This window comes from Monodelphis domestica, chromosome 5 (assembly GCF_027887165.1).
Source record: "Monodelphis domestica isolate mMonDom1 chromosome 5, mMonDom1.pri, whole genome shotgun sequence".
Lineage (NCBI taxonomy): Eukaryota > Metazoa > Chordata > Mammalia > Didelphimorphia > Didelphidae > Monodelphis > Monodelphis domestica.
Genome location: NC_077231.1, coordinates 2,094,372 through 2,116,309, shown reverse-complemented (window position 1 = coordinate 2,116,309; position 21,938 = coordinate 2,094,372). Strand labels below are relative to the sequence as shown.

At 50.3% G+C, this 21,938-nt stretch overlaps 1 protein-coding gene across 3 annotated transcripts in view; it reads left to right on the top strand.

The window, feature by feature from the left end:
* The first annotated feature begins 834 nt into the window (after positions 1-834).
* The window catches only part of PKP2 (plakophilin 2), a 101,833-nt gene continuing 80,729 nt past the window's right edge, over positions 835-21,938 (top strand). Inside the window, exon 1 of one of the 3 annotated variants that reach the window (XM_056797380.1) lies at positions 835-853. Coding sequence is in view for 1 of the 3 variants with exons in the window: in XM_001363606.4 (XP_001363643.1) it covers positions 9,546-9,777 (232 nt within the window). In the remaining 2 variants the exon portion in view is untranslated. Of the gene's footprint in view, positions 854-7,306; positions 9,778-13,136; positions 13,156-21,938 lie in introns of those variants that run through there. The other 2 variants (XM_001363606.4, XM_056797378.1) reach the window with 2 other exon arrangements.

Here is a 21,938-nt window from a genome sequence, read left to right as displayed (position 1 = left end):
AAGAACTGTCTTGTTTCTCCACTACACAAAAGAGAAACTTGTAAGAGACAAAGAAGAGCCACCTGAGAACTCCCAGATAGATAAAGTGTAATCATTTTGGGTAAATCCCATTGGTTAGGTCTATTATAGAGGATGAGACTTGATAAGAGAGAAAAAAATTATGGAAAAGAAAAATATAAAGAACTAGTAATTACTATATAGAAAAGTTAAAAGAGAAAATCCTTTTATCTGTAAACTCATAAGGTTTTCTGAAGCCATCCAAGTGGGTAAAGTCATTGGTTGCAGGAAAAAGAGCTTGTTTGGAATGTAGAATTTTGAAACAATGAAACTGGATTATTTAGAATTTACCAGTTTGTCTATAATATGGGAATGATTTCTAATAATCACTCTTTTTACCAGGATGGTGTGAATGGGAATTCTTTATTTTTTTGGCTAATTTTAAATTAATCAACCAAAATTTAAACACCCCTACTTAACACTAAGTAAGGGAGTTCCCAAGCTACTTACTAACATGGGTGACAACTCCACAAACTTGTGATTCCTTTGATAAGAGTCTACACCCTCAGAGGATAAGAGGTGGATCTCACAGACACTGCCCCCTGGGAAGTGCTAGGCAATTTGGAAGCTGTGATTGGCCCCTGTGAAGAAGGGAAAGGACAGAAAAGGACATGGAAAAAGGACTATAAAAAGTCCTGAACTTCCTGTCCAAGGGGTCTTCGGCTTGAATCTTTGGCTTGGAGCTTCGACTGGTGACTTTCCTCTTGGAGGTAGCTTTGGACTTGGATATCAGCTTCGACTTGGAACTGTGGCTCTTGGTCTGCTCCTGGATCTTCTCCTTTGGACTTCATCTTGGGTGAGTGAGTAGTTGGCCTTCCCTTCCTGGCTTCTGGAGAGGCCTCCATCTCCTGGAGGAGGTTGTGTTGGTGGAACCTTTGTATAAGATATCTCCGGTCCTCTGGCTGAGGGTTAATGATCCCTGCCAGAGCTGAGCCAGACACCAGAGCAACATTTAGTGTGATAGGCTATCCATTTTCTCTACCCTCTTCTTACATTTCTCTACTTTCACTCTTTCCATCTCTTTGTAAATAAAAGCTATTAAAAGTCATTTTGACTTGAGCTATAATATTTTTTAATCAGTGACCACAATATTACTTTAGAATTCTCATATTTTAGTCAAACCACTAAATTTAATCCCTATATTGGGTTATATGAAGAGAAAATCAAATTAAAAGATGCCAAAGGCTTGAAGCTGAATAACTGAGGCAGAGAGTTGGGGGAAGGATGTAAATTAGGGGGTGGAGTTTGAAAGACACATCCAGAAAACAGTGCTTAAACTTTGCCCATTACAATACAGCTCTGAAAGCTTCCTGGCCTGAACCACTCTTGAGATCCTTGAAAAATACAGAACTTTATGGCTGCAGAAAACAGCAATAGGACATCAAAGAATACAAACCCAAAACCAAACAAGGCAGTCATATCTCTTTAGAAGTGTGAAGACCCCAATTTCAACACCAATTTTCAATTGATTAAGTGAGATTGCAAAAATGAGTAAATAAAGAATATCCTAGGAAAGAGTTATTAAGGGAAAACCAAAGACACTCTCTACAAAAAAGGAAAATAAATCCATGACATCTACAAGCAAAGATTCAAAGAAAAATAAAGCTTAGACAAAAGTTCCACTAGAATTTCCAGATGAAATGAGAATGTCTTCAAAAATCATATGATAAATTAAATTTGAGGTTTAGAGGGAAGAATTAGGGAAGAAAAAGAGGCAGTAAATCAAAGACTTGGAAGAAGAATTAAAAGCTCAATAGAAGAGGTTCAAAACCTTCCTCAAGTAACAGATTCTCCAAAGATTAGAAAGAACCAACCAGAAATCAATGACTCTATGGGACATTAATAACTATTAGAGAAAAATCAAATGACTGAAACATAAAAGAAAATACAAGGCATAAAAAACAATGAACTGAGAGAGAGAGACAGAGACATAGAAACAGAGAGAGACTTGCTATGAAACTTGAAGAAATGAATGGAAACTCCCCAGCATATTATATCCAAGATCCAGGGATTCTAGTTCAAAGAAAAAGTGCTTCATGTCCTAAAGAGTCAGGATCACACAAGATTTAGCAAGGAGAAGTATTAAGGAATTTGGAATATTATATTCAAAAAGGCAAAGTACAAAGTCTTACATCCACAAATAACTTACTTTGCAAAACTAGGTATCATATGAAGAGGGTGGAGGAGAGACAATGGCTTTTTAAGGAAAGAGGACTTCCAAACATTCTTTGTAAGACCAGAACTAAGAAGAGACTTTGAAATGTAAACATAGGTGTGAAGGTAAATACATCTGACTAACCAGAAGGGAAAATATAAGAACCAGGCCTTTACATTCCCAATGAAAAAGAAATGTCCCCTTCAGAACTCTAAGGGGGTGAAAAAGACACAGGGAGAGTTAGGTTTGGCTGATCTTAAAAGAAGAAAAAGGGAGGGAGAAAGGAAGACGACTAGAGAAGAAAGGGATGTCTCATAAGCAAGATATACTACATACAAATAAAGAGGGAGGGATGAAGGTAACAGGGTTTCAATTGAGTATTACTTTTCTCTGAACTGGGCAAAGGAGGGTGAGAACATACAAAATTTGGTCTACAAATATTAAACTTGACAGGAGATAGGAGGGAACTGGGGAGCAAGAGGAAAGGAAGGAAATAAGAGGGAGAAGATATTTACTGTGAAGATAAGGAACTCACCCATAAAATGAAAGAGTGTAGCAGAATAGATAATGTGAGCATAGTAATATGTTGTGGCAAGAAACTTATTTGGATCACGAAGATCTGCAAAGTGTTAAAATAAAGGGACTGGAGCAAAATCTGTTCTGCTTTAGCCATGCTAAAAAAGACAGAGGTAGGAATGTGATCTTAGCCAAGATAAACCAGGTAAAAGAGACACATACAAGATAAAGGCTTCAAGGTACCATGGACAACGAATGAGTGGCCATACTTAATATGTATGCATTGAATTGCTTGGCTACTAACTACTCAAAGAGAAAGCCAAATAAGTTATGGGGAGACACAATAAAATTTCAGTAGCTCACACCTTTATGTACTCTCCCTTCCAGACCTAGGCAAATCTCCCCCAAACCAGTCACAAGAAGGAAGAAGTTAAGAATCTGAAGAGAATTTTGGAAAAGTTAGATATGAGAGCTATCTGGTGACCATTCAATGGGATCAGAGAAATTTGTACCTCTTTTTAGCTGTGCGTGGGACACCTTTAATACCACAGGTTATGTGATTAGGGCATAAAAGATTCACAAATTCAGAAAAGGAAAGTTTCATGTCTCTTTTACTGATCACAATGCAAAGGAAAATTATATTCCATAAAAGGCAGATAGAAAAGATTTAAGAGTCAATAAACATTTATTAAGTGCCTTGGTAGACCAGACGCTGCTGAGCACTGGGAATACAAAAAGGCACAACACAGTCTTGGCCCACAAGGAGCTCATCATCTAACAGGGAAGGCAAACCATAAAAAGGAGGCGAGAAGCTTGCAGGGAGGGTACAGGAGAAAGATGGCTACTCAGAATCCTATAGCTGGGGTGTGAGATGATCTGAGAAGGCAGGAGTTTCAGAGTTGATTTCATCTGTCAGAATGCTGAATTAATTTCTTTAGATAATGAAATCCAGGAAGTCAGCCAGGTGGGAAGTCCCTGGATAACCTCCTCAAACTAGGGTGTAGAAGGAGCTCCCAGATGCCTCTCCCATCCCCTCTCCAGACAGAGGAGGAGAGGAACCCCAGGGGCAGGAAGTCTAAGTTTCAGAGTTGATTTCATCTGCAGAATGATGTACGTATTTCTAGAGATCATAAAAGCTAGATAGGCAGCCAGCCATGTGGGAAATGAAGGAGTAAGAATGGGAGACTACTAAAGAAAGCACTCAAGGAATTAAGGGTTTCAAGGAAAAATCTTCAAACCAACAGATAATACAAAATGACAACAATGAAACAGGAAATCATCATTTGAGTGAGTTAGCCAAAATAATCTTTTGGAGAACATGGAGATATCTAGGCACTGTTTGTCAAGAAAGATGAGGGGGAAAACCCAACTCAACGAATTGAGCATATGATAAAATAACCCAGAAAATCAACAAATTAAAAGCACCAATTAAACACCAAAAGAGAAATTCTAAAAATCAAAGAAGAAATTATCAAGATGTGTGTATGTGTGTTTGTGTTTAAATGTGCACCTTCTGTCTTAGAATCAATATTCAATACCTGTTCCAAGGCAGAAGAGCACTAAGGACTAGGCAATTGGGTCTAAATGGCTTGTCCACAGGTACACAACTAGGAAGTGTCTGAGGCCAGATTTGAACCTGGAACTCCAGTGTGAAGCCTGACTCTCTAACCACTGAGCAACCTAGCTGCCCATGAGATTAACAAGACCAAATGGAAAAAACATTGCATTACTGGTTTGGAGGGTAAATAGTCAAAGGATGAGCTATTGACTTCTGTGATTTTTGAAAAGAGGAAAATAAATTACTAGTATCAAAAATAAAAAAATTCAAAACAAATGAATATCAAATGAAGAAATTGATGAAAAATGATGATGTGAATTAATCTGACAAAATAAATGAATTATTTGCAAAATATATAATGCCTGATTAGATAGAATAAGAAACAGAAAACTTAAATGAATTCCAGAAAAAGTAATTGAACACACCACAAAAGACCCTCCAAAGGGTGAAAAAATAAAAAGTAGGACTGGATGAGCTTACAAGTGAATTGTATCAAACGTTAAAAGAAAAATTAATTCTGATACTAAATAAACTGCTTGAAAAAATAGGAACAGAAGGAATCCCACCAAATTTCACATGTAAAAGAAATGTTGTGATACCTAGTGGGGCAGCTAGCTGGAGCAGTGAAGACAGTGCCAAGTCTGGAGTCAGAAAAATCTGAGTTCAAATCTAGACCCAGGCACTTACTAGCTGTGTGACTCTGGGCAAGGCACTTAATGCTGTTTACCTCAATTTTTTAATCTGAAAAGTGAACCTGAAAAGGAAACAGCAAACTACTCTAATATCTTTGCCAAGAAAGCCCCCCTAAAAAGGGTCGTAAAGAGTTGGATGACTAAATAACATGGACACCTGGAACAGGTAGAATCAAAATGGAGAAACTATAGACCAGTAGCACAATTGAAAACTGCTGCAAAAAAATTGAAATAAAACACTAGCAAAAAGCTACAGGCGCATAGCAAATAGATTATATGCTGTGACCAGTTTGTATTTATACCAGGAAAACGGGCTTGGTTCCATTTCAAGAAACTCTTATAATGTGACACATGTAAAAGCCAGTGGAATTGCGCATCAGCTACGGGAGGGGATTGGGGGGAGGAGAGGGAAAGAACATCAATCCTGTAACCATGGACAAATATTCTAAATTAACTAATTAAATAAAAATCAAAAAAGCACCAAAAAAAAAGAAACTCTTATCATAATATACTGTAATAAGAACAGAAAAAGTTGTGATTATAGCAATAGATGAAGAAAAAAACCACGATGATTTGCAACTCCAATTTCTGTTAGAAAACAGAACTAAACTGACCTTAATACAGTGAATATTAGCAATCTAAAATCAAGTGATTTTACATGTAATAGAGGTAAACTAGTGGCCTCTGCAATAAAATCCCAAGTTAAAACATCCATTATCATCATTGTTATTTGCTCTCGGACTGGAAATGCTACCCATGACAAAAATAATTGAGGAAATAAGCAGAGACAAAGGAAATTGTGGGGTTTTTTTTTTAACATAATGATAATAATAGTTAACATGTATGTACAGTGTTACTATGTGCCAGGTACTGTGCTAAGTAATTTATAATTGGATTCTCACAACAACTCTATGAGGAAGGTGTTATTATTATCCCCATTTTGCAGATGAGGAAACTGAGGTGAATGGAGATTACATGACTTACCCAAGTTCACCCAGCTAGCTAAGTGTTTGAGTCTAGAGATTTAAACTCAGGTTTTCCTCATTCCAGGGCCAGCACTCTATCCACTGGAGTTCCCTAAAACTGGAGGTCCAATATTACTTAATCTACTTTTTTAAAGAGAAGAAGGGAAAGAAATATACCATTTCTACTTAGCGGTAGAAATGTACCCTCATCATCTTGGCCATCAACCAACCAACTCACAGTAGTCAATGATGGATGCGTCATCTTTTCAGTAGTCATAAGGGCCCAGTAATAGGCCCTTATAATAAAAAAATGGTATAGTGACTGACCATGTCAAACTTGCAGCTACACCACCCCATGATACAGTTGCCAAAGGATCTGCTACTCCTGGTCCCAATGGACAGATGGGCCTTCAAGAGCTCAAGGGAAGAGTCTACTGACTAGTCTTTTTTTTTGGGGGGGGGGATTATTTAATTAGATAATTGGGAATATTTTTCCTTGGTTACAAGAATTATATTCTTTCCCTCCCCTCCTTCTTCTCATAACTGATGCACAATTCCACTGGGTTTTACATGTGTCCTTGATCGGAACCTATTTCCATGTTGTTGATGTTTGCACTGGGGTGATTATTTAGAGTCTACATACCCAATCCTATCCCCTAGACCCATGTGATCAAGCAGTTGTTTTTCTTCTGCTTTTCTGCTCCCACAGTTCTTTCTCTGGATGTGGGTAGCATCTTTCTCATAAGTCTCTCAGAATTGCCCTGGGTCGTTGCATTGCTGTTAGTAGAGAAGTCTATTACATTTGATTGTGCCACAGTGTTTCACTTCCTGTATACAATGTTCTCCTGGTTCTGCTCCTTTCACTTTGTATCTGTTCCTGGTTTCCTGGAACATCCCAGTTCACATGGAATCCCTCCAGTTCATCATTCCTTTTAGCACAATAGTATTCCATCTCCAACAGATACCACAATTTGTTCAGCCATTCCCCCAGTCTGAAATCCTCTGGCTTTTTCTTACCCACTCCACTCCACTGTATGCCTCAAAGCTTTCCTAAGAGGTCAGGACTCGAGATCTTCTCTAGGTTCATTTCCTGTCCCTTGTCCCTCACTCGGGCTACCATCCAATGTAGGGCTTCAGCATCACAGCTTCATCCCACTCAGTCAACAATTTTTTTCATCAGAACAGTAGTAGACATGAATGTCCTTGGGCAGGAAAATCCCTTTAAGATTTCTCTCCCACCATAATGTGATCTTATGAGGAAGAGTTCAGGTATCTCTGGGGAAAGACAATGAAAGTATCCAGGAAGGTAGGATGGGGAGGAAGGGGGAGAAGAAAAGGGGGCTGCTCATAGAAGGGAGGGGGAATGGGGGAAGGCAGTAGTCAGAAGCAAAAGAGTAGGATAAATGGGAAAATAGGATGGAGGGAAATATATAGTAATCATAAATGTAGAAACCATTTTATAGCAGGTGTCTCTGCTAAAGGCCTCATTTCTCAAATATATAGAAAATGGAGTCAAGTTTATAAGCGCATAAATCATTGTTCAGTTAATAAATGGTTAAAGGATTAACCAGGCACTTTCAGATGCAGTAATCAAGGCTACTTATGAACATAAGGAAAAATATTTTAAATCACTACTAATCAGAGATGTGCAAATTCAAACAACCCCGCACCTATGGGAAAACATCAAATACTGGAGAGGAAGTAGTGAATGCACCAGTGGTGGAATTGTGAACCCATTCGGGAGAGCCACTTGGATCTGTGCACTAGCCCTGACCTCAACAACACCAACCACTCGGAGATCTGGATCCCAGAGAGGCCGAAAGTAGAAAGAAAAGAAAAGGGGCTCTGCGTCCCCAAATGGCAAAGGGGGGATGCCCTTCCTTTGGGGAATGGCCCCCAAGTTCCGGTGTCTGCTTGTCCTGGACTACCACTGGAAATGTCCACGGGAGCCCTGAGATTTCCAGGAACGGATGCAAAGTAAAGGGGCAGAACCAGGAGGAACAGCGGCTCAGGGGACCGCCTGGGCCATCGATGGGAGCCCACCGGTCACCAGGGGCTTCCGATGGGAAGTGCTTCCCTTCTTTCCCCATTTCTGTCCTCCTTTTGCAGCATTGCGGCGGTCTGTGTGTAACCTGCTTCAAATCTCGGGCCTTCTCCAAGGTGGGGCTGGGAGGAAGAGAAGCTTTAATTCCAGAAATAACCCTAAGGCCAAAGGCGATGGGGGGGGGGGAGGGGCTGGTCTGCTGCGGGCTCGGGGAGCTTTTCAGGCTGGGTGGAGCTGAGGCGAAGGTGAAATTCCTGCCCAATAGGGACATTTCTTCACGTTTGAGGAATCTGCTGCCTCCATAGAGAGCCTAATCGAGGCCGGGGGTTACTGTAGCTCGCTTTAAGGACCTGTCCGTGTGCTTCGGACTCTGGTGCCTTTCGTGTGCCACCCTCTACTTGCCCAAACAGCCTCCCCCTCCCTCCTTCTCTGCACCCCCGCCCCGCCCCCCAACTCTGCCTTCAACCCCAGGGAATCTGGGGCTATTCCCCCTGGCCAGCGGCCCAAGGCCAGCCCGGTTACATTTGTGCTTGAGTTCGGTTCCCGGAGGACCTCCTTCCTTAGTGCGGAAAGCCCAGGAGCCAAGGCGAGGCTTGGTTTTCGGGATTTCCCGGCTCTGAGTTGTACTGGGGAGCGGAGGGGAGGTCCGAGGAGGGCTCGGCTCCCTCCCGCCTCAACCAGGTGCGCACGAGCCCAGAGCCGGGTCCCCGAGGCCGGATTGTCCACGCGGCGGCGGCGGCGGCGGCGGCGGCGGGTCACCGGCTTCCTAAGAGCAGGCCAGCATTCCTCGAACGCCCCGCGGTTCACTGGGCCAAATCGGAGTGACAGGTTCTTCCGAGTCCGCCCCTTCTTCTCCCGCTTGGCTGCCAGGCCCTTTGGGGCTTCGAGGGAGAGCGTGGGGGAGCGCGGCTGTTCCCGTACAGTCTGGGGACCTGCAGGCGGCAAACAGAAGCCCCGAGCTCCCGGGGAAGAACGCCGCCGCCGTGCCCAAAGCAAGCCGCCAAAGCCTCAGGAGCGGCCATTCGCTCGGCGTGGCTTAGCCTCGGGCGACCATTTCGCCTTTCACTCGGGGCCCCTTTCGCGGCGCTCCTGGAAGCTTGCACGACCCCAGCTTCCTGCAGGGCCGGCCTGTCAACGCGCAGGTGCCAAGCGGCCCCGGGCCCTCAGGGCGTTCACCTGCCCGCCGGGCGGCCCTTCCCAGATTCAAACGGAAATCAAGTCCGTCCTTAGGGGTGTGTCTGTGGGGGCAGGGGGAGGGGGAGAACCGGAGCCGGAGAGAGGGTGGGGTGAGTGTGCAAGAGCGGTGTGTGATTCAGGCGGGGGACGGGGGAGGGGGAGGAGGCGGAGGGAGCTGCTGGAGAGGCCCCACATCGCGGAGGCGTGGCTCGGGGGCGGAGAACCACCGCTGCTGCTGCCGCCGCTGTTGCTGTAGAGCGAGCCAGCGCCCGGGGCCACCTGGGGCTTCCTCTTTTCCGCCAGGTCTCGGCGCTCCCAGGAAGGGCAGCCTTCGCGCCCCTGGGTGGGCCGGCCGGCCGCCGCCGGGCTTCTGGCCGCGGCCATGGCAGCCCCAAGGCCGGCCGCCGAGTGCGGCTACATCCGGACCGTCCTGGGCCAGCAGATCCTGGAGCACCTGGAGAGCTCGAGCTTGGCGCTGCCTTCCGAGGCCAGGCTGAGGCTGGCCGGGAGCGGGAGCGGGAGCAGCCGCCCGGAACAGGCTGCGAAGACCCTGCGGATCCAGGAGCAGGTTCAGCAGACGCTGGCCAGGAAGGGCAAGAGCGGCATGGCGAACGGTGAGTGAGCGAGCGAGCGAGCTAGCGAGCCTCCCGGCTCCTGGCCCGCTGCCGGGCTGCCCCTGGGCTGCCCCGCCCCGCTAGGCACCTCCTTTCCGCGGTCTCTTGCGCCGGCCAGGGCCTCCCCGACCCCGGGAGGACTTTTCCGGGCGGTGGCTCACACCTGTTGCCCTCCCCGCGCCTCCGATCGCACCTGGCCCCCCTCCGGCAGCTCCCGGCCGGCCGGCTGGCTGCCGGCTGCTTAGAAGTAGCTCCCTCCCGCTCCATTATGTGCGTGCTGGGTCTCTCTCGAGCCTATGGGATCCAGCCCGTAAGGGCCCACCGTCCCGGGGACCCGGAGCCGCTGGGCCGCGCGGAGGCGCCTTTTTCATTCTAAGCCCACCTGTGCCCGCCCTCGCTTGAGGATCACAAATGAAGATCTAGAAGGGACCCTTAGAGTCCCCCCTTTACAGCAGAAGAAACTGAGTCCCGGGGGGGGGGGCTGAATTCCAATTGGGAGCCCCATTCTCTCGCTCGGAGCCCGCACACTTTGCACGGATTCCGCCCAGCGCCTCACTTTTCTTCCTAAAAATCCGGGAGTTGGAACACCTTCGGGCTCTGGCATTTCCTGGCGTCCCTATTCCGGCGTTCTGCCCACTTGAGGAAGATTCCTTCCATTGGAGGGCCTCGATGACCATAACGAAGAGCTGGAAGGAGATTTGAGCCAGTTTACTGCCCCTCCCCCCCTCCTTCCTCCCAGGCCCGGCGTCCCAGGGCAGGACGGATTTCTCCGTAGATCCGACTGAAGGGACCCAAGGGGAGCTGGGCCTAGACAGAACTTCAGCCTCGAAAATGAGCGCTGAGCCGAACTGAGAAATGCAGGGGTTCGAGCCAGAGGCCCAAACGTGCACTTAGGTGGTGGGGGGAGCCGGGCGAGCGCTTGTGGTCGCGTTTTCACGTCAGGAAGGTCAGTTGGGCTCGGAGCTCTGCTTCCCCCCAGACTTGCCCTTTACTTGTCAAAATGCCTCTCTGGGGGCAGGTTTTCCCGTTTTAGGTGGAGAGCGCGGGGCCAGACTGAAACGTCCCATTGGGGCACTTCAAATGCCGAGAGAGAGAAGGAAGCCAGAGAGGAGAGCTGGGAAAATCGGGGCTGTGTGCCGCCTCCAAAGCTCCTCTTGTGGGCTACTTGGGGCTTCCCCTTATTCTATACTTGGTCACCCCCCCCCCTACAGAACCTGGAAATACACAAACGCATAATAAGCCCCCACCACACCTTGCTCTCCGTTTGTTTCAAGTGGCCAATTATCCGGGAGGGCTGAGACAGGCAGCGCAGCTCCCCAGTTCTCTCCTGGGATACTTGGGGTCTTCCCTGTGCTTCGGGAGCAGCCTCCGGGCTAGATGGGGCGGCCCAGGCCTGGCTTGGCTTCCTCTTTAGATAGTGAGAACCTGGCAGCAAGTCAGCACAGCCATGGGGCTGCGGGAGTGTGCTTGGGACTAAAATCCCGGGGAGCTGGGCGCTGGGAAGGCCGCCCAGTTATTTATTCCCTCCAATAATCTAGTTACCCCCTGGGGAAATGCGACCCCCGGGGCCAAGCTAAGACCCCAGGCCTGTGCCGGCTCCCCAAGAGAACCCCAAAGGGCCAGCAGCCGGCCCCATCCCCTGAATCCTGGAGAGGCCCATCCCAGGGAAGACACCCCAGAGGGAGGGCAGATCTTGACATTTGTCTGGCTGTGCTGGGCCGGTCCATCCATTGGCAGATGAGCAAGCAGGGCAGTCTAGGCCTCCAAGTCCGTCTACACTGACCCCCCTGGCTCCCCATCTCCAAGAGACCTTCCTTTGATTTGAGCCGCTCACTGATCTCTTCTGGGCCAAACTTCTCGAAAAACATGTATATGATTGTTTCCTCCTTTTGCTTCTCAGCTGCCCCCCCCAACTGAACATGCTTTCTCCCAGGAAGCCAGGGATCTCATAATTGCTCCATCCAGTGGCCTTTTAACTCTCTGATCCTTTCTGAAGCTGTGGCTTAATGGTTAAGAACACTGGGCCGGGGGGGGGGGGGGGGGGGGGGCAGCTGGATAGCTCAGTGGATGGAGAGCCAGACCTAGAGACGGGAGGTCCTAGGTTCAAATGTGGCCTCAGATACTTCCCAGCTGTGTGACCCTGGGCAAGTCCCTTGACCCCCATGGCCTAGCCCTTGCCCCTCTTCTGCCTTGGAACCTATACACAGTATTGATTCCAAGACGGAAGGGAAGGGTTTAAAAAAAAACAACACTGGGCCTGGAGTCAGGAAGAGCTGAGTTCAAATCCAGCCTCAGACGCTCCCTCGCTTTGTGACCTTGGACAAGTCTCTTTAGCTCTGTATGTCAAAGAAGCAGTTAGGTGGCTCAGAGGATAGAGTGCTAGGCCTGGAATAAGGCCTAGACCCAACTCAGACTAGCTCTAGTCTTCCTAGCTTTGTGAACCTGGGCAAGTCATTTCATCTCTGATTGCCTGACAAAAGGATGCCCCGTAGAAAGAAATGGCAACTCTCTCCACTCTCCTTGCCAAGAGAACCCCATGGATAGGTACAGACAGGACTGAATGACTGAACAAAAGTCAAACGCTCCCAAACAGCACATATTCGTCCTGAGTTTTCATTGACTGTCCTCTTTCCCTTCTTTCTGATCCTACTGAGTCCCTTTTCCAGGATTCCCTACACGACCAGCGTTGCAGGGATTTTGTCCCAAGAAATGATCCTGGATGCCAGTTTTTTCATTCATCCCCTCTATCATCTGTTTTCATTTTTAAAATTCTAAACTTAAACACAAAATTAAATAAAGGGTTTTCATATAAATCGTAGACCAGCAAGAAAGGGATGTATATTCAGCTGTAAATATCTGCTTCTCTTTTCAAGTTTTTCCCACTTAGAACTTTCAAAGATGTCTTGCTTGTCTGTAATTCTTTGTGACCTTTTTTCCTTTGGGGGAATGCCAGGGGCGGGGGAAAGGAACCTAGCTCTGCCCCTTCTCTCCCCCACAATTGAAAAGGAAGAGCAAAAGGAAAAATGTAACCAAAATGCATGGGCAAAACCAATCCCCACATTCGCCACGTGATCTCATTGTGCATCCTGCGGCCAGCGCCTCTGCTGTGGCCCTCTGGAGAGTGGATCAGTTAGTAGCCCTTCCAGCTGTTTGTCTCCACAGCCTTGTTGTCGTTTTTTATGTTCTGCTGCTTCTGCTCCCTTTGCTCTACGTCACTTCCTGCAAGTCTTCCTAGGTTTCCCGGAACCTCCTCTTTCGTCCTTTCTAAGTGCGCAGGAGAATTTTTGTCCAGCCGTCCGTCCTCCGACTGGCGGGGACTCAGTTTCCGGTTCTTCGGCACCCCAAGGAGAGCGTGTGTAACCGTTTTTGGACCTCCGGGTACACGTGTGCACATTCCTTTGTATTTCTTCTTTGGGGGGGCCGCGTAGTGCCCTGGTTGATTAGAAGTTCAGAAACGTTTGGAGCAGAGTTCCAAACTGCTGCCCGTGCTCCTCCCCGCCGCTGCCATTTGCCATTTTCCCTCTTAAACACAACATTGGTTTTTAGCTCTGCCGGGCCGCTGGATGTGAGGTGGACCCTTGGAGCTGTTTGCATTTGCATTTCCTTCATGGTCAGTGATCTGGAGCATTTGGGGACATGCTTTTAAACCCTCGGGACTAAGCAGGCAGGAGCGTAGAAAGGGTTGGACCGTCGGGGTGAAGTGACTTGTTCAGAGTCCTACAGCCAGGACATGCCAAGGTCACATTTGAACCCAGGACCTCTTGCCCCCAGCTTTGGCTTTCTCTCCACTGAGCCACCCAGCTGCTCCTTTCATAGGTTTTTGACTTTTTCCTTTGAAAATTGCCTGTTCACATCCTCTGGCCAATTATTTATTGTTCTTCCACATCTTCTACAACTCAGTGCAGGTTTTCTAAGCTATTAAAGCTTAAACCTGCACTTTGGTACAAGCCTTTTATGAGAAAAAGTTACAGCAAAGAATCTGGAGATGTGGAAGAACCACTGGCACAAGGGCCCGGAGGAGGGGAGACCCCAGGGAAGGGCCCGAGAGGGTGGGTTTGGTCTCTGTGTCCCCTGAGCGTAGTGGAGGCTTAGCTAGGAAACATTTGGGGGTTCTAGTTGAAGGGAGCGAAACCCCAGAGCAGCTAGAAGGGTGAGTCCCAGAAAGGCGTAAAGGGAAGGAGAGGAGAGGGTGCCACGGTCCCATTGTCTAACCCTTCCAGCCTTTTCCATTTTTAGTGAGGGTGCTGTTGTCAGGCCTCTTCCAAACATGCATCACTTCAGTTTAAAAGCTCTTCCTATTGGCTCGGCTTATTCTCCCCGTTGTATTTATTTCCACCCAGCTAGCATTTCTAGATCTTAATAAAGTAATATTGGTGATAATGGATTCTTTCTGTTAGCGCGTATCCTACGGGAAGTCTCTCGGGCTCCATTATATGTCATGATTGTTGCTCTTGGCTGTAGAGCGATTCATTCTATTAGAAAAAGTTTCATTTCGTCCTGTGCTTTCTAGGGTTTCTTAACAGAGACAAGTAGTGAACTTTCTCAAAGAGGCTTTCAAACTTATTGGAATAGATGTATGCCTTTCGTGACTCTTGTTATTACCTTGCATGGTCTGTTTTGGAAATGGATTGCTTAACTTACTGTTCCTTTTTGGTCCATTGTGTAATCTTGCTAGGGAGTGCTTTATCTCTTCTATTGCCTTTCCTCCCTCCTCGCCCCCAACAATTCCTGGCACACTTCTTTAACTCAGTGGGGTTTTAGGCTTTCAGTTTTGTTAGTCTCTTCTTTGATTTTTAGAATTTCTATTTTGGTGCCTGGAGTTGTGACATGATTCGATTTTCTCGCTTCTTGATTGGCTACTCAGCTCGGTGGTCTGTTTTTTCTCTTTTCTTTGCTGACAGCCCAAAGTACAAAAGCCTTCATTCCTGTTAGAGCTATCCAACCAGTTCATAAAATCGGATCTCGCTGAGATTTCCCTTGCGTTTTCTCTTGTCATGGAGTTTTGCGTGTGAACATGGGGTCAGTTTTTTAAGGTACATTCATGATTATCCCCAGTGCCCTAAAGCTCTCAGGTTTACATTTTCCTAGAACTCTACTCCAATCTTGACCTCCTTTCTTGCTTTTGGCAATTAGACTTGTCGAGGTCTAGGAATGCTGGGCTGAGTTCAAGCCAAGCCAAGAGGCATTTGTTTGTGACCTACTATGTGCCAGACTGTGTGAGGTGAAAACAATTCCTCTAGTCTTTGGAGGAATTCGTGGTCTCCTGGGGGAGACAAGGTGAAAAGAACCCTGGGGGGAGGAGACATCGCAGGGAGGTGACACTGGCATGAGGGGTTTATTGCAGAAGGAATCCAGGGAAACCAAGAGTGCAGATGAGTCAGCAGAGAGTTCTTGGCAGGAGGGACAGCCAATTTTTGTCACTTCCAAGCAAATAGTGAGAATAACCCAAGGCCGAGGTTCAGATTAGTGATAAGATAAGGGGGCCAGGGACCAGAGAGAAGACCCAGTGAATGCCCTGTGGAATTGCTTAGCCAAGGGCTCAACATGGAGGAGAGGGCAGAGTGGGACCTAGAAGTGGGTGCTAGGTGGGAAAGCACTCCAATTGGGTGGGTGGGGAGGCGTCCTGCTAAGGACAAAGAGCAAGGCGAGGGGCTGCCGGGCAGAGGAGAGCTGGACTGACAGTAGGATGTGTGGGGAATGGCACCACCAACGAGATGGAGTGTATCTGTTGAAGGTCTGGAGGAGCAACTCTTGGGAAGCGAGGGAGTTGGAGGAATGGGAGGATGAGGTGTTTGAGGGGGGACCAGGATGTACCTTGAAGGCCCCAAGTAGGAGGGCAGGAATGATGGCGAAAGGGAGTGGTCCCTGGAGAACTGAGAGCAAGTTTAAATAGTGAGCCGCCAGGGATTCCAGGATCACTGAGCAAGTTGGGGGTGGAGATGTGTTAATCATTAAGGTCTGCCTTAGATAGGTTATCGGCTCTGGAGTGGTTGGGCCTAGGGGTGGAGTTACCAAGGGGTGTGAGACTGGAGGTCTTCCTCCTCCCCACAGTGCTCCCTTTCTCCTGTGGGCAATTTCTTTTCCCTCTTCTTTTAAGGTCAGGGAAAGGACTCCCCAGACCTCTCTCATTGAACTCCCGGGGTGAGCCTTGCTGCCTTGGACTCCGAGAGGACCCTGGTTTCTTCTCCCCTGTTAGATTTGTAATTCAAATTATCAGCCATTTCTCCTCTAGCCAGGAAACCAAACTCCCGTAATAAAATGGGTAACCAGGCAAAGCAAGTTCCCCGACTGGCCCTCTCCAGAAATGTGGGTCTTATTCTGCGTGTGGGGGCCGTCCTCTGGAATGGTGATTAATCCGAGTCCTGAAGCCTCAAAAAGCTTCATTGTGACGCCGTGTTCTCGTAGCATGAATTCTTCTCTGGGTTTCCATGCTGGACCCACTCTCCCGCTGCCTCTCCATTCTCACCTAGGCTGGCAAAAAGATCCACGGCACCTTCTGCTTGTATTGCCCAGTCACTTTGCGGGCTTATGCCTTCCTCCATCTTTGCTGGGTGGCTCTGGAGATGGACGGGCTCTTCGGCATCCTTTTGTTCCTCCCATCCTGGCCGGGCTGTCCAGTCTTTCAGTGACCGCCTCACTTGCTGGAGATTCACTCAGTGTGTCTAAACAGGTTGCGCCCGTCTCTTCCCAGAGCTCCAGCCCTGCATCTTCAGCTGCCTTTGTATCTCCAGCACTTGCGTAGCAGACTGCCTGGCACAGAGCGCGCTCCTGATAATTGGCGATTAAGTGCTTCCAGGCTCCACAGCCCCCCAGCATATCAAAGCCCAAATGGCAGCGAGGTGTCCCAGTGGATAAGGAACTAGACTTGGAGTCAGGAAATCCTTCCCCAGGTTCTTATTGTGTGATCTAGGCAAATCGCAGGACTTCCATCCGCCCTAGCTTCCTCGTCTATCAGCGGGGAGAACGAGAGCACCTATGTCCTGTGTTCAAGTCAGAATCCGGTGAGATAACATGTAAAGCACATGGCAGACCTTCAAATGCTGCAATCGGAATGTTCGTGACTATTGGCCAAAGCCACACACGGTATCTTTCCATGTAACCCCCCCCCCCTTGCCTTCTCCTTTTGTGGGATTCAGCAGATGTCGTTCTTCCAGTGACCCACGTTCAGAACCTCAGTTTCGTGGCTGCCCACCGCCATCCTTCACTTTCCAGTTCTTGCCCATTTTATCTTCTCAATATTATTCATAGCCGTTCATTTTTCTCCACTCACACACCAGAACAGGCTCCTGTCACCTCTCACCTGCATGTTAGAGCAGCCTCCTGATTGGTCTGCCTAAGTCCAAGCTCTCCCAGGCCAGGTTGTCTTCCTGCCACTGCTTACATCTGTAGATCTCAGACCCATCTGACTGGGTCCCTTCCAGGAACATCCGTGGCTCCCTATTGTCCTAAGATAGAACCTAGACTCTTCTGATTTGGCATCTTCACATAGGGCAAGCAGGTCTGCAGATGGGAGGTCCTGGGTTCCAACCTGGCCGTTAGACACTTCCCAGCGGTGTCCCTTGACCCCATCACCTAGCCTTACCGCCCTTCTGCCTTAGAACCAGTGCACAGCGTTGCGTCTGAGAAGGTGAGGGGCAAAAAAAAGAAGCCGCCTTTTACTTTCTGACTCCAGCCTGCGTTTCCAGGCTCGTTGCGCACTCCTGCTCTTACACGGCACTCCCGACCATTGGCTTATTTGTTATCTCCACCACCTGCCTCTCAGCTGCCATGCTTAGCCGGTCAGCCAGTCTCTCATTCCCAAGATGCTCCCTCGAACCTCTAGCTCTTGGAAGCCCTTCCAAGCTCCTCTCAGGTCCTCCGTCCTCCAAGAAGCCTTTCCTGCCTCCGCTGGCTCCTCTCCAGCCCTCTCTCCGTGGCTCTACGTGTGTTTCTTCTCCATCCTGTGTCTCTACCTGAGAGCAGGAACTCTGAGTGTATTTATAGCTTCATAACCCTGGATAGCGTCTGCCGCTCTCTATTCGAGGCTTGTTGGCTGAGTGGTATGTGATCTCGGGCACCTACTTATCCTCTCAGAGCCCCGCTTTCTTTATTTATAACACAGGAGGGTTGTTGAAGTGCTCTCCACACTCACTACCCTCCTGGGCACTCACCGATTGCCCTACCGCTTTCCCAGATGGACGCCCGACCTTCTGTCTTCATGCCAATATAGAAGCTACAAGGGCGAGGTCATTGGCGTTAAGTGACTTGTCCAGGCTCACACAGGAAATGTCTGAGACCACATTTGAACCCGGGTCTTCCCAACTCTGGTCCTGGCCTTTTTGTCATTGTGCTCCCTCGATGCTCCACCTTGACATCTTGAGAGACAGAAAAAGCCTCGCTGTAGAGTCCAGGTCCCAGATCTTGGAGCTAGAAGGGACCCTGGAGGCCGTCTGTTCCAGGCCCTCCAGTTTACAGATGGGGAAATTGAGAGCCAGAGAAGTGAAATGGCCCGCCTAATGTGACCTCGCTACGAGGCGTCAAAAGTGGGATTTAAAGCAGGCCATTTGGTGCCGCGTGTCTGTACCATCTTAGATCTTGGTTCTCCGGCTCACGGATCGCTGCTTCTTCAAGGCTCCCAGGCCTGGTCTCCGAGTCCAAAGCCCTAAGGCCGCGCGGTCTTTCTAAGAGAGAATGTTCAGATGCAGCGACTACGAGCTATTATCTGGGCTGGGAAGTGCCTTCCTGGGCCAGCCAAGCGCTTTTCTCCTGGGAGAAGCCCAGAGAGGCGATGTGGTTCGTCTAAGGCTCTCGCCATCTTCTTCTTTCCCTCGGTCGCTGGGGACCACCGAACCGGCTTTGGGGGCTAGAACTGCGTGATTCAAGAATTTCCCAGGGCCTGCTCTGGGGGCAAGGAACATTCTAGATCAGATCAAGTCCTCCGTAGTGCCTCCCCTGCTGGGGATAAATGACACCCAAGGAAGTCAGATGGAGGGTTTGCCATGCGGACTTGAACAAGGCTTGGAGAAAGAGCACGGTCAGAACCATAGAAGTGACGATGCCGAGGATGTGTAGAGTCCACAGAAAGGCTGCCTGGCCTGGGAAGAGCTTTGGAGGCCAGAACCCAAGCTTTGTTTATTCTGCACGGTTCGAGTTTTCATAAGGCCCATCTGCCCGAGGAGAAATGCATAGAGCTGGCAGGAAACCCAGCGCGTCCGTCCGTCCGTCCATCCACCCATCCGTCCGTCCATCCGTCCATCCATCCACCCACCCGTCTGTCCACCCGTCCGTCCGTCCGTCCATCCGCCCATCCGCCCACCCATCCGTCCATCCGCCCATCCGTCCATCTGTCCATCCGTCCATCCGTCCATCCACCCATCCGTCCGTCCATCCGTCCATCCATCCACCCACCCGTCTGTCCACCCGTCCGTCCGTCCGTCCATCCGCCCATCCACCCGTCCGTCCATCCGCCCATCCGTCCATCCGTCCATCCGCCCATCCATCCATCCGCCCGTCCATCCATCCATCCGCCCATCCGTCCATCCGTCCATCCACCTGTCCGTCCGTCCGTCCGTCGTTCAAAGGAGGGAGGAGCAGAAGCAGAACAAGTGAGGAGGCTGCTGTGAAAGGCCAGGAAGGTGGCAACACGGGCCCTGCTATGGCAGCAACGGCAGAACTAGGGAGGAGCGGCCGTGCAGCTCCAATCTGCTGAGCTTGGCAGCTGACTGACTGTAGGAAGAGTGGAAGGAGGAGGAGGAGGAGGAGGAGGGGAGGAGCAGCTTCTCCTAGGAAACTGGGCAAATGCGCCATGGTCGGAAATGACGGAAGCCAAAGGCAAGCCGGGCTCGGTTTCTGGCGTGCTCGATTCCTGGTCCTCCACTGGAAGTCCACGCTCAGGGCAGGACCCGGAGGCCAGAGCGCCAGCGTTCTCCTGGACCTTGGCTAAGGAAGCCCCTTAAGTTCGGGGTCTCCGTTGCCTTGTCCGTTGGGCTGGATGAATCCTGAGGCCGTGGGCAGCCTCTGCCAGGACAGCGTCAGTAAGCTTGTGGCGGGGAAAGGCGGGACTCCACGGGTCTGCCCAGGCATCTCTTTTCCCTGGTCTCGGAGGGGGAGAGGAGGCTTCCGGCACGCCTGCCTGTGTGCCTCTGTTTCGTAGCAGCAACCCTGGGAGCCTGCTGCTCTGCTCTCCCGCCCTGAGGGCTAGCCGAGGGGCTGAACCTGAGGCTTTGGCCTATTTCTCTGCTGCCCCCTGTGGGTCCCGCTTCCTTGTAGCCTCTCCCCTTGACTAGCTTTTGCCAAGGAATACAAGCCTGGGAAGCCTTCAGAGCCTCTGCGCCCACAGCACCAGGGCGCCCTGTCCCCGTACCACCCCCCGCTGCCAAGTGGGCACACCTTCCCAGCCCAGGTGGCCCCCCAGGGCCGTGTGTGGAGCCTCTTCCCTGGGCTGGGACCCCAAGATCGCCTCTGAGTGTCTTCCTGCTCCCCGGGGCAGCAGAGCGGGGCGCCTGCCCGCCTGGCCACTGTTCCAGCCCCCCAGTCCTGCGGCTCATTCGCCCGCCAGCCCAGGAGCTCCCCTCTCTTTACCCTGAACAGAAAGCGGGGGTGGCTTCTCAGAGGCGGCGGCGCAGCCTTGAGGAATGGAGCCCCGGGCGGGGGACGAGTCACCCAAGAGAGGACAGAGGAGGCCTTTGGGCGAGAACGTTCTAGCCGTGTGTAGCCAGCTGGGAGAGGTTCCTCCCCCACTGCCTAGTCCCGCTGAACCCCCAAAAGAACTGTGTGAACCCCACCCCAGACTTCATTGGTTTGGGGTCCTGGGGGTCCGGTTCCGCCTGCAATCCCAGTGGACCCGACCTGTTTTCCATCTCCCTGACGGCCCTTCTTGGCAGAATGTCCCCAGTAAAGCTGCCTCGCTTTGGTCACTGCGCCTGGGTGGGCCCTTGCTGGCCTCTTCCTTCCCTTCTCGTTCCTCGCCCCCTTTCACAGACCGGATGCTTTCATTCACGGCCTGCCTCTCTCCCTTCTCCTCCGGCTTCCTTCGGGTGTCAGCCGAAGCCTCCCTCTCCACAAGAGACTCCCCAGTGTTTTCTCTGAGACGCCCCCTTCACCTCGCCTCTGCCTCCAGCCTCCGTCCTTCATCTGTCGGCCCCCCTTAGACTGGGAGCCCCGAAGATGCCCCAGAGATGGGGCCGCTCCTGATTTCTGTCTTTGGTGCCAGCGGGGCCTCGTTGGAGGTCCGCCTGCGGACGCCCCCCATCAGGAGCTCATCCGTCGGCTCCTGGAGGCCTCCTCAAACTTGGGCCACACGTTTCTGTCCGGCCGACCCGGCTCTGAGACGCTTCAGCTCCCCGAGACTCCGTTCTCGGATCCATAAAATGGCCAGAATGAGGCTTGTCCTGCCTGTCTCCAAGAGGTATTGGGGGGAGAAAGTGCCCCCAAACGCCGCATTCCCGGGAGCTTTCCTCCCTGGTCTGGGAAGAATTCCTTATCGGCCTGTGGAATTCCGGGGAGAAAAGCTCTGCCTGGAGGCTCTGTTGAAGGCCATGAGAATGTTTGGGCAATCTCCCCTTGTTGACATTCCCCAGATAAGCGGCTGAAGGGAGAGCAGGAGAGCAGGGTCAGGGAATCTGATGGGCATCTGCTCCAGAACTCGGGCCCCTTTTGGCGTCGGTGACTCACCGAGGTGGATGGGCCCCCCAGAATCATCGGTGACTCATCGAGGTGGATGGGGTCCCCAGAATCGTCGGTGACTCATCGAGGTGGATGGGCCCCCCAGAATCGTCGGTGACTCACCGAGGTGGATGAGCCCCCCAGAATTGTCGGTGACTCACCGAGGTGGATGGGCCCCCCAGAATCGTCGGTGACTCACCGAGGTGGATGAGCCCCCCAGAATCGTCGGTGACTCATCGAGGTGGATGGGACCCCCAGCATCGTCGGTGACTCACCGAGGTGGATGGGCCCCCCAGCATCGTCGGTGACTCACCGAGGTGGATGGGCCCCCCAGAATCGTCGGTGACTCACCGAGGTGGATGGGCCCCCCAGAATCGTCGGTGACTCACCGAGGTGGATGGGCCCCCCAGAATCGTAGGTGACTCACCGAGGTGGATGGGCCCCCCAGAATCGTCGGTGACTCACCGAGGTGGATGGGCCCCCCAGAATTGTTGGTGACTCATTGAGGTGGATGGGCC